This window comes from Penaeus vannamei, chromosome 1, assembly GCF_042767895.1.
Source record: "Penaeus vannamei isolate JL-2024 chromosome 1, ASM4276789v1, whole genome shotgun sequence".
NCBI classification, from domain to species: Eukaryota; Metazoa; Arthropoda; class Malacostraca; order Decapoda; family Penaeidae; genus Penaeus; species Penaeus vannamei.
In genome coordinates, this window is record NC_091549.1 from 7,146,246 (window position 1) to 7,158,607 (window position 12,362).

General features: G+C 31.9%; 1 protein-coding gene across 1 annotated transcript in view; it reads left to right on the forward strand.

The window, feature by feature from the left end:
- Positions 1–6,266, forward strand: part of dbe (KRR1 small subunit processome component homolog dbe) — a 7,075-nt gene extending 809 nt beyond the window's left edge. The window contains exons 2-6 of the mRNA XM_027375878.2: positions 995–1,205; positions 1,768–1,953; positions 4,204–4,368; positions 5,021–5,122; positions 5,308–6,266. Coding sequence (XP_027231679.1) covers positions 1,008–1,205; positions 1,768–1,953; positions 4,204–4,368; positions 5,021–5,122; positions 5,308–5,676 — 1,020 coding nt within the window. The 5' untranslated portion in view covers positions 995–1,007 and the 3' untranslated portion in view covers positions 5,677–6,266. The remainder of the gene's footprint in view (positions 1–994; positions 1,206–1,767; positions 1,954–4,203; positions 4,369–5,020; positions 5,123–5,307) is intronic.
- The last annotated feature ends 6,096 nt before the right edge of the window (positions 6,267–12,362 follow it).

The window sequence follows — 12,362 nt, forward strand, 5'->3', positions numbered from 1 at the left end:
CGTATTATCTGTTCGAGGACTACAAAAGAATGTAATTGCAAGAAGTCTTTGTAATTATGAATAGACTATAGCCATTTATCATACATAGTAACTTCCTCCACTCTTATTTGCTCTTTTTTAAATTGGACATACAGAAGTCTCCAAGAATATATTAGCTTTATGTAGTAGAAAAAAAGTTTTAAACATTATGATGTAGTCCTGTACTATTGTTATACCACTATAAAAGTATTTCTTGAGCAATCAAAACTATTTCAGTAAGTAAGTTTCAAAGGAAACATTACCCGCACTAAAAATGTCAAAATGCCTCACTGACTGCACTGTTCTATAAACTGAATGTGAACTTGCCTTTGGTCAGTCTGTCAACTCGATGGGATATTTTTTCTAGTATGTTTTCATATTTGTGACCATCACATTCCTGAGATGTGTATGGGGTTATATATTTCTTGCTATATATTTCTTTAATTACCTTGATTTATTCTTCCACAAATTCTAATTGTGTTCACATTTTATTATGTTAAGTGATAAGTTTCATTTTTAACACCTTAAAATCTAAAAAAGAAAATTAATGTGGAACCTGGATAAAGTAGTGTAAGCATAAAGAGTATATGTATTTTTTCCTTGATGCATATCTTATCTTTAGGAGTGTAGTGTTTTTTGCTATAACAGATATTTATTTTCAAATGAAATCAAGTAGTTGAAGTTACAAAAATTATTTGTAAATGTGTTCTACTCGGTATGAACTGCCAGAGTATGATTATGTTCCCCGCTCCCTTACATTCTGATTGATTTCTTATAATGCAGAATCTTGAATGATGATAAAATACTGTACCATCATAGTGAAATAGCATAAAAAAGCAACTTCATGTAAGATAAGTTTATTGGAACCTATTTTATGCATGGTTCAGCTGTTGTACAATTTGTACAACAGAGAGAATCAATAGGGTTTTGAGTTTTTATATATCTGATTTGATTGCAAAGGAAACTCTTTTTGCAGACAGCCAGTTAAAATGTCAGACAACGAGGAAGAGAATGGGGAGACACCAAAGGGCCCAGTGGAGAATGCTTGGTCAATCAAGATCCCCGAGTTCAAGAAAGGAGATATGAAAAGCCACCTCCTGGAGGAGAGCTCATTTTCGCTTCTTTTCCCCAAATACCGTGAAAGATACATAAGGGAATGCTGGCCTTTATTGGATAAAACACTGAAGGTAAGTGGACATGATGGGTTATAGGCAGACCTTTGACTATGCCACTTCTTATACTCCGGGAGGTTAGGCTTACTCTGTAATCACTTCTGCACCACCTCACCAGCTCATATGAGCTCCTTTCAAGGAAATAGTCAAGAAAATGAGGTCAATTATGTCTGCTTGGTCATTTGGTACCACAGTTAGATATAGCCAGTTTGATGTTGAAGGCTTACGAAAAAGTGTTAAGAGTAACAAATTACCAAGGAAGAACATGTTCTAGAAGTTAATTTCACTAATTCCCTTTCATATATCACTGCTTGTACACCACAACACAACACCAGAGCATTGATTTGTGCACGATGCAGTAAAATCTAAAGCAGACACAAAGTGTAATGTAAAGGGGCTATGGGGAACCATTTCTGGATTCCTAATCCAGAATTGATTAATCCAACTTTACAGTCACTAATCCACCAAACCATGTAGAAGCACCAATTTTTATATTTTTTATTGATTCATTAGTTTTTTGTATCCTTGTCAAAAGACCATAAATAATCTCATTAAATATGATATTTTCACTTTTTAGGAACATGGAATCAAGGCTGAACTGGATCTCATCAAAGGAAGCATGAAAGTAGCAACAACACGAAGTACTTGGGATCCGTATGCTATCATAAAGGCTCGAGATATTATTAAACTACTCAGTCGGTCAGTCCCTATAGAACAGGCAGTGAGGGTTCTACAGGATGGTATCACACATGAAATTATTAAGGTACGTAGCATTTATAATGTTTGTTCATAGGCTTATTTATTGATTTTCTGTCATTATTTATTTTTCACATGTGAATGTTATTAGCATTTGCTGAAAAGGGAATATTGGGAAATTTAAAAATATATGTCATCAATACTGAGAAATGATACATTGTGTAGTATCAGTAATATTTTATGTGTTGATCTAGTATCAGACTACTATAAAATGGATTCAACGGTTAAACTAAGGATTTTCTGACCAAAAATCTATTTAATTTTTTTTATTGAAATGCGCTCAGACTTGGCAGATTTTCAGAAAAAATAAAAATGAATTACATTTTTCACATATATTACAAAAAAATCTAAGTGGACAGATCATAGTTTATCCTTTTAACGTATTGTTCAGTGTTGTCAGACCATGTATGGAAGACTATTATGTCATTATGATCATGCTGTTCATTTTTATGGAAAGCAAAGGGATTTCATGCTGCTTATAATATATATATATATATATATATATATATATATATATATATATATATATATATATATATATATATAAATTTTGTATTTTGTTGCTATGATTTTTTCTTTTTAAGGGTCTGTTTTTTCCATTTTTATCCTTAATTCAACTTGAGCATGTAATGCTCACTCAGGAAAAGTTAACTATTAACTTTCTTACACCTCACAGTTCAGAAGTTTACTCAGTGACATTACAAAAAAAAGAATTATGAATTCTTTCAAGTAAAAGTTATCTTTTAATAATTACTCATTTACTGTTGTTCTTGTGTATGTGTACTGGTCGTGCTGTTGCAGAAGTCAGTAGCAAAATAGTATTTATCATCAGTACATTCATTGATGATTACAAATTATGTGTTATTTTGGGTCTAGACAGAGGCATGCACAATTTTATCATAATTTTCAAGCATGTCACATTGATCTAAAGTCGGGATGAAGTTCTTATTGATTACTTTTGTGTTCTTTATTTATGTTTTTTTAAAATAGATTATGAAATAATACATAAACAGATTATATATACACATGCATTTCAGTAAAGGAAATGTCGTTTCAAACACAACCCATTGGGCCCAGATGCCTCATTGCCTTCACATGGACCATTATTCAGGCAATAGACTTGCTTGAGTGGTGACTCAGGTGTGTGGCTTGTAGGCCCACACGAATACTTTTGTGCAGTATCAAGACTCTTTGGCTCTCTTTTGAATTGTTATTATCTCCCTTTTTGCAAGGTCTGTATTGGTCATATGATTTATGTGTCAAGATGGTGACAGAATGTTGACGGTTCGTAGACCAGATATTATCTCTACATATAGTCTACATCTCTGTGGAATTACAAAGGCTATTATTAACATTGTGTTATTTGTGTAGTTTTTAAAAGATATTTTCTTATTAAATTTTCTGGAATGCTCCCTTCACTGCTGGTCACACTAGGCAGGCACTTCCAGCCATGGCTCACTGATGGTATATTCCCCCTTGTTTACGGGAGGAAATAATGCAGGAATCCTTTCTTAAATACCCACTGCGTCTAACCTTCCTGCAAGAGCTTTGTGCACTCGTGACTAATTCCCATTATCTACCTTTTGCCAAATTTCTCATGACACATTCCCATTACTTCAGCCGGCAGGCAATTTTTCCATGAAAGGCACTGCACCTTCAGCCTGATATTTAAAAAATGATGTGACTGTCATGTCACTTGGATCCAACTTGTTAATGTGTTTACTTGCTTACTGAACCTTCAGGGATCAATCACTATAGGTTTATATACAAAACTCATCTGAATCTTAGTTAGTGTCAAAAAAGATTATACAAGAATTATATACATGTAGGCAGTGTACATTAATATGCTAAAATTAACCTACACATATTATATTTGCCCTGCAGAGATGGTTGCTTCATTATTCTCTGTTCTCTGATTAGGAGGTATAGAGTAATATCATTAAGAATGTATAGATTTTATGTTTTTTCATTGATATATGCTATTGTTTTATTTACTCCATTATTAAAGAGAATTATTTATTTATTTATATATTTTTGTTTTATTTTTTACTCCTAGAAAAGGAACAAGTTTGCTTTTACTTCTTTGTATTTGTATTAAAATGAATAATTTGCTGAATTTCCACAATATTGTGTAGTTTTTATGGCATTTCCCAGTATTTCCAATTTCTGTTTTGGTGGGACTTTATTGCCCGATCCTTTTATCTTTTATTATAGTAGTGCCTTTGTTAATGAGCTTATCTTTTAAATAATCTTACAGATTGGTGGCATGATTCGCAACAAAGAGAGATTCATAAAGCGCAGGCAGAGGCTGATTGGTTCAAACGGAACGACGCTAAAAGCATTAGAATTGTTAACTGATTGCTATGTGCTCGTTCAGGGACAAACTGTGTCAACCATTGGTCCTTATAAAGGAGTACTTGAGGTTTGTTTCTATTCTTGATTTGTTTTTTTGATAATTCTGATTTGTTTCTTAATCAAATAAAGGTGTAACATAACTCATTGCATTAAAACAATTTTAGAGTAAATGTTTAGAATTCCTTTCTCTTTTTAGGATTACATAACTTACTAAGATAAATAACTGTCTCACTTTTGATAAGGCAGATCATGAGTAATATAAGAGAATAAGTTTTAACACACCAGTTACAGATGGGATGATAACTTGCCATGAATACTGTAATTCTACCTTATCAATTGTGTTTACCCATAGATGGCTCCACAAGTGCTTATTCACAAAGGAGTCTGTTATTAGTTATACCTGTCTCACCTGTTTTTTTCTATGATTTATAGAAAAGATTTTTTTATTTATTGTTTTTGATATTTTAGTAACATTATATTTAATAATTTTAATGTCAACAGTAACATGAGTATTAATATTAATAGCATTAGGAAAAACGTTTTTCCAGCAAATTCAAGGAAAGTGGAAATCAGGTGCAGTCATGTAGGACCTAATTTACTTCTTGGTGGATGAGCATTTACGGAACCAACTTTGTGCAACAAAACTCCCAAAAAACTACATTAGACAGTATACGAACCCACGAACAATGGGATTTAAAAAGGTTGATTTTTTTTTCCAGGTTGTGCGATTTGTGACAGACACCATGAACAACATTCATCCAGTGTACCTCCTCAAGTCTCTCATGATCAAAAGACATCTGGCTAGCAGTCCAGACAAAAAGGTCAGATCATATGTCATATTAAGGGAATTTCGTAGACATTATGATTGTACTTACATATACATGTATAAACGAATGTAAACATATGTGGACAAGCAAAGTGAATATAAGGGGGATATTTATTGTCTTATTAATGTGGATGTGTTTCAATTTAATTTACATAGTTTATTTACACTATTTGCTCACAGAATGAAGACTGGTCCAGATTCTTGCCAAAATTCAAGAGCAAAAACGTACAAAGGAAGAAGCCAAAGGTGAAGAAGGACAAGAAACCCTACACCCCATTCCCCCCAGAACCCCAGGAGAGGAAGATCGACAAGGAACTGGCAGAGGGCAAGTATTTCGTGGACCAGGAGGAGCGTAATGCCGCAAAGAGGAAGAGACCCAACGAGGAGAAGAAGAAGGCGGTGGCCGAGAAGCAGAAGGAGAAAAGAGCAAAATCCTTTGTACCACCCGAAGAACCACAGCACAAGGCAGACAAACCAAAGCAAGGCAGTGCAAATGTTGATATTGATGCATTGAAAAAGAAAGTCAAGAAGAGAAAAGTTACAAGTTAAGATTTGTGTTTATTTTTCTTTTTTTTTTTTATTCTGGAAAAGATGAATGTTAGGTTATTCGAGTTATTCACTCCATTTAACATAGGACTAGTAAATTGGAAGTGAATTACTGAACTCCCACAGACTATTGTATTGCAGAGCTTGATGAATGGGACCTAAATATATTTCCAAATTATTTTTGTTTCTAATTACCTTTCCTTGATATCAAGCAGATATATTTAGTAGAGTAAGGATTCTAGATTGACAATTTTATAATCCTCTTCTCAATAGAAAGCTTATTATTGTTTCATTTTTGTGTTCATATCAAATTACGTGTTAATAATTTATATCATCGTACTAGTAGAAAAGTACTTATTATGTCCAACATTTTTTTTAATATAAAGAAAATAATTGTTGAGTTCTTTTTGATTTATTTATTTCTATGTAGAGGCTTAGATTTTACATTATGCTAATGATGAAGAAAATACCCAAGTTTTTGTGGCTACTTTACATAGATATTCCAGTGTTCTATTTTCATTTACTACTGAATGTTGTTGAATACAAACTACAAAATACATCAACTACATTGTAAATATATATAAAAACTCAAACTTCTTTCTTCCTATTTTATGCCTTCTTTTGGATGTACTGTTCTAAATCTCTGATGTAGAGTTATATTTTTTCTATGTTTCATTTGCCAGTAACATTAACATTATGATAAATATTATTGTGGTCATGTTAATGACAGTGATAATTGTCATATATATATAAACACTAGGAAAAAAATTAAGGCATGGGGATTCCTTGATGGCACAGCAGTTATTGAGTTGTAGAGGATAATAGTAAAGAAAGAAAAATAGTAGAAAGTGCATGTAAATTTACAGTCCTGGCATCAACAGGTTAATACCGTTTACTTGCCTCTGTTAGGATATTGACAAATGCGCTAACACTACTATCTCTGACAGTAAATATCTGGTGTTACAAGTGGTATTTGTGTGTCTCTTCTTTTTTTTAAGTGAAGTGATCTTTTCTTGTTAATTCCTACAATGCTGCAGTGAGATGTGTATTTATTACAGCACAACTCGTCAAGGTTTACTAAGCAAAGAATCATTTGAGGACTGTACAAATAAATTTATATAGTCTCCCCCATTACTTTCTCCTTTTACTCTTTATGTGCACTGTAGTTCTTCAAGTAACAGGCTATAGTAAACTGCTTATCCATTTGGTGGGTTTAAAATAACAATAATGAGCATTTTGAAAATAATGGCCAGTATTCTTTTAATCCCTTAGGTATAACTGATAGCTCTGTTGATTTTTTTTCTATTCTTTTGCGAATATCTCAGTCAAAAAGTTACATATCTAATGAGTTAGAGATAGGACCATTTTGGATGGGTAATCTAACTCACCACAATAAGAGGACACTGACTGAATCAAGCTTCTTTAGTCATTTATGTAGTGGGGGATCCTTTGACCACTAAATATTACTGTTGTGACTGAACCTAGTAATATCTAACAAGCTTTGTATTTTAGGTCAAAGGTATTAATAACATAAACTAATTTCACAACATCTCATGGCAGAAGTGTTTTCTATCCGAAAAGGAGCAAAATAATATTGTATACAACATATTTTCAGTGGTCAAGTACGTAAGGATCAGGTATATCTGAGGTGACCAGATGAAAATGTTTTGTTGGGGAGCAGTGTGACTTGTGGAAAGTAAGATATTTGAAGCCACTAAAGCAATTTTCCCTTTACAAATATCTCTAAAAAGGATTCCTTATAAGGAAACTAAAACTGAGCACACAAGGATAGGCTTTACAATTGTATGATCTTTAAACTTGCTCATTATATGATGGATTTCAAATCCTTAAATTGCTAAATATTTGATATGGAGAAAACAAAAAATACTTCTAAATAAAGAACCATTGCTGTTTCTCGTAAGACTAGCTCTGGAGTGCGTCTTTAGAATATTTTTTGATGTATAAAGTGTAATAATGAACCAGTTATACAAACGAGAGCAGAATTTATTGCCAAAATTAAGTATGAAAAATATATCTGCTAAATGAATGAGTCACACACCTGAGTAGCTGATAGCAATTTCACTTGAACAAACCTTCAACGACTCACGCTAACATTCTTAGTAATGAGATGCATGAGGTAAGAGGGAGTAAATACTGCACATATAGTGTTTATGGGGAAAAGTAAAACAATATGCTATTCTAGAAACATCCTTTGCTGATCATGTGCGCGGTATTTTTAGTTTTTGAAGTACTTCAATCTGACAAAGAAATTACGTGCGCGCATACACACGCAAGCACACACACACACACACACACACACACACACACACACACACACACACACACACACACACACACACACACACACACACACACACACACACACACACACACACACACAAACACACACAGACACACACACACACACACACACAAACAAACACAAACACACACACACACACACACACACACACACACACACACACACACACACACACAGGCTATATATATAGAGAGAATCATATGTGCATCGTGCATCGTATCATTCTTTAATATACTAACACTGCTGTTAGACTCTGGCATGTATAAAAAGAGTTTCAAGTGTGACTTCTCTCTTTTAATTGCATCATTAGAATTATATTATTCAAATGATTATATTACCAAGGTCTCATTCTTGAAAATTCTCAATACGCTATTATCATTAATAGCCATTAAATAGTTCAGTATTTCTGAATCAAGATAACGCCCATTATATATTTGCTGTAACCTATATATATATATATATAACCTATATGAATTTCATTATTATTACTACTATTATCATTATCGTTATGATGATAATTATGATAATTGTGATGATGATGATAATGATGTTAGCAATGGTGATGATGATGTTAATGATGGTGATGGTAATTTTGATGATGAGGAGGAGGATTATAATAATCACACTAATGTTGAAAATGATAGATAATGTTAATAATAATAATATTAATAAAACGGTGTTGATCATTGTAATGGTACTGATAACGATGATAATGATATAAATAATGATGAGAAATAATAATAATCATAATAACACTGATAGTTACAATCATTACTGTCTTCAATATTATTATTTATATTTTTATTATCATCATTATTATCATTACTGTTATTATATTATCATTATCATTGTTATTATCATCGTTGTTATTAGTATTGAAGCATTATCCTTATCACTATTATTATTATCCTCATCATTGATATTATTACTACTATCATTACTATAACTGTTATTAGTATTGAAGCTTTTTCATTATCAATATTATTATTATCCTCATGATTAATATTATTACTATCACCATTACTATAATTGTTATTATTCTCGTTAATGTTATGATTGCACCAAAAATAGAATGCACGCAACTTTCATTTTAAGTAACGTAGTGAACAAAACACCTGAAAAGCATTATTATATGCTTGTTATCTATACCGCTGTGGCAGCTGGCAGGCAGAATGTAAAACTGTCTCCCTCAATTTACAGTGCAATGCACTCTTTTATGGTACTTATAAGAGTATTTCTTTTACAGTTCCCCACTCCTGTGAAAACGTGATAATAATAATAATACCACCAATAATAAAAATAATAATAATAATAATAATAATAATAATAATAATAATAATAATAATAATAATAATAATAATAATAATAATAATAATAATAATAATAATAATAATAATAATAATAATAATAATAATAATAATAATAATAATAACAGCTACAGAGCAACAAAGAATGACAACAATAATCATAATAAAATAACGATAACAATAATAACAATAACATTAATATATACACATATGTGTATATCCTTGACGGAAAAGTGCTACACAAAACAATTTTTTTTTCTGAATAATATCTTTATTCTTACTTTTGTGTTTCATCATTTTTGTTATTGTTTTCATTTTATTTCATATTCATTTCTTTATCTTGACACATGAACAATCTGTAAAACGACAAATTTATCCAAATAATTGGTATACAGTGCTGTTCATAATATCCCATCTACCTACAGTATTAAGCATAAAAATATAATAACAACAAAAGTAATAATAGAAATGGATCACGAAGTTTTCTGGCATTAGGCCCCGATAACGAGCAGATAACATCGACCGTCAGTTGTTTTTCACCGAAACATGTTCTTTTTTCATATTTTCCTTGTGGCGCCATTATTTATGATTATTATTATTATTTTTATCTTCACCTATGTATTTCATATTCAATATTGATAATTTTCTTCTACCACGAACGTAGTCAGAATTCAAAAGAAGAAAGACAACAGAAAAAGAGAAAAAAAATGTATTTCAAATAACGAGGCGAAAGCTGGTCAGTCACGTGCTTTTAAAAATGGTATTTTTCATTACGTTCTGACGGGAAGACATCGATTTATTTTCTTATTCTCTTTTGGTAACTAATAAGTTATATTCAACTGCAAGACTTTTATTATAGTCTTAGTATTTAGCTTGCCTGTTTACCCTACACAACAAACTGCACATCTGATGCACCAACACAACAAACCGCACATCTGATGTTTGGATTAGATAGAAAATATTAATAAAAAATAACTGTGGCAAGTGTGCAGTAATAAGTGGAACAAAGCAACGATCGTGGACGAGCACCGTTATGGAGTCAAAATGTTTTTTTCCACGTCTTGTCAAACGGTGATACAAAGTTCTGAAGCCTTAAATATGCCGCTGATTTAAGTAAAAAATATAGAGTAACAGCCGGTTTATTAAAATTGTGCCAGGCCCGACCCAATAAATTTTCAAAAATACAGATGCATAAATAAAGGCATATCTGTCTATATATCTGATAGATATACATTTAACCATCTATCTACCGGGTTGATATGCATGTCTAGACAGATAAATATACATTTATTTCTTTATCTATGCATGTCAAGTATACGAATATTCTTCGGGTCGGGCCTCGCACAATTCTGACAAACCGGCCGTATATGTCAAGTGTCAACAATCCACTTGGAAAACTAATTACGATTATCTGAAAAACTAGAGAGTACAAAGATTTCATCACTTACCTAGAGGTACGTGTTATCTTTTTAGACACAGACCCAATGGTGGCCGGACCAAACCGGTTAAGGTTGGACGACTGCAGAAACAACAGTAAGGTTTTGACATTACCTACTATTAGATTCGAATCAGATGTCATTCCTCTCGAGCATAAAAAGAACGGAAAACGTGTACTGAATAATTTTTCTTTGCCATCTCAGTGCGGTCAATATGTATGTAAATATATATATATATATATATATATATATATATATATATATATATATATATGTATATATATGTGTATATACATATATATATACATATATATATACATATATATATATATACATATATACATATATATATATATACATACATATATATATATATGCATATATATATGCATATATATATACACATATATACATATATATGTATATATATACATATATACATATATATACTTATATATATGCATATATATACATATATATATATATATATATACATGCACACACACACACACACACACAACACACACACAAACACACACACACACACACACACACACACATATATATATATATATATATATATATATATATATATATATATATATATATATATATATATATGCATATATGCACACACACACACACACACACACACACACACACACACACACACACACACACACACACACACATATATATATATATATATACATATTAATCTATTGCATGTGTATTATGTATAGACCGATTCGGTAACGCCTAGCAACCGCCCTTAGCAACGAGCACTTGGTGAAAACAAACCCTCGTTCGTTCGAAAAATCACTGCCCTTTGCTTACAAAATCGCTGAATTTTTCTGAGAATTTCGTTTCTTTGCATGGAAATGCCAAGGAACTGTGCTGTTGTTTGTTCGAATCACAACATGATGGGAAAGAAAGATTTAACCTTTCATATATTCCCAGATCGCGAAAAGAAACCTGAATAATGGAAGCGCTGGGTAGGCCTAGAGGCCATGAAATGCATGAACGCTGATGGGAGTGCTTGGGCGCCTGGTGGAAAATGTTTACATCTCGTCAGAACATTTTATTGATCTACATATTAATATATTACACCTTTTCAAATTCCAGAGACAGATAATTACTTTCAAACTTGTCTAACTACACTTCCTATCAAGGCCAAACAAGATCAACATTGTTGACATTAGGTTTTGGCAGTAACCATATATTTTAAAAAGCACAAAAGCAATTCTATAATTTTCATTTTATTCCTTTTTTGTAGTAAATTGATTTATCATAATGTATATTTACAGACAAACCATTCCCGTATCCACTTCACCCAGACTTTATCCCAAGTGCCTTCAAGCACTGTCCATTAAATGAAAACAAAGCAGGTATACAGTTGCCTTTTGCTTTTGTGTCAAAAATGTCATATGGTCCAACAAAAGAAACAACTGAAGAGGGCCTATCTTTTGAGGTCAAATTATTGAGGAGAGAGAAAAATGCGTTGTGCGCTTTTAAGCCTATACCTGACTTCATTGTCTCCTTTACATAAATACCTAGTAAATGGGAAGAAAAGTCATGTTAGGAAATGGTACTGATTTCACAGAAAAATATCATATATAGCTA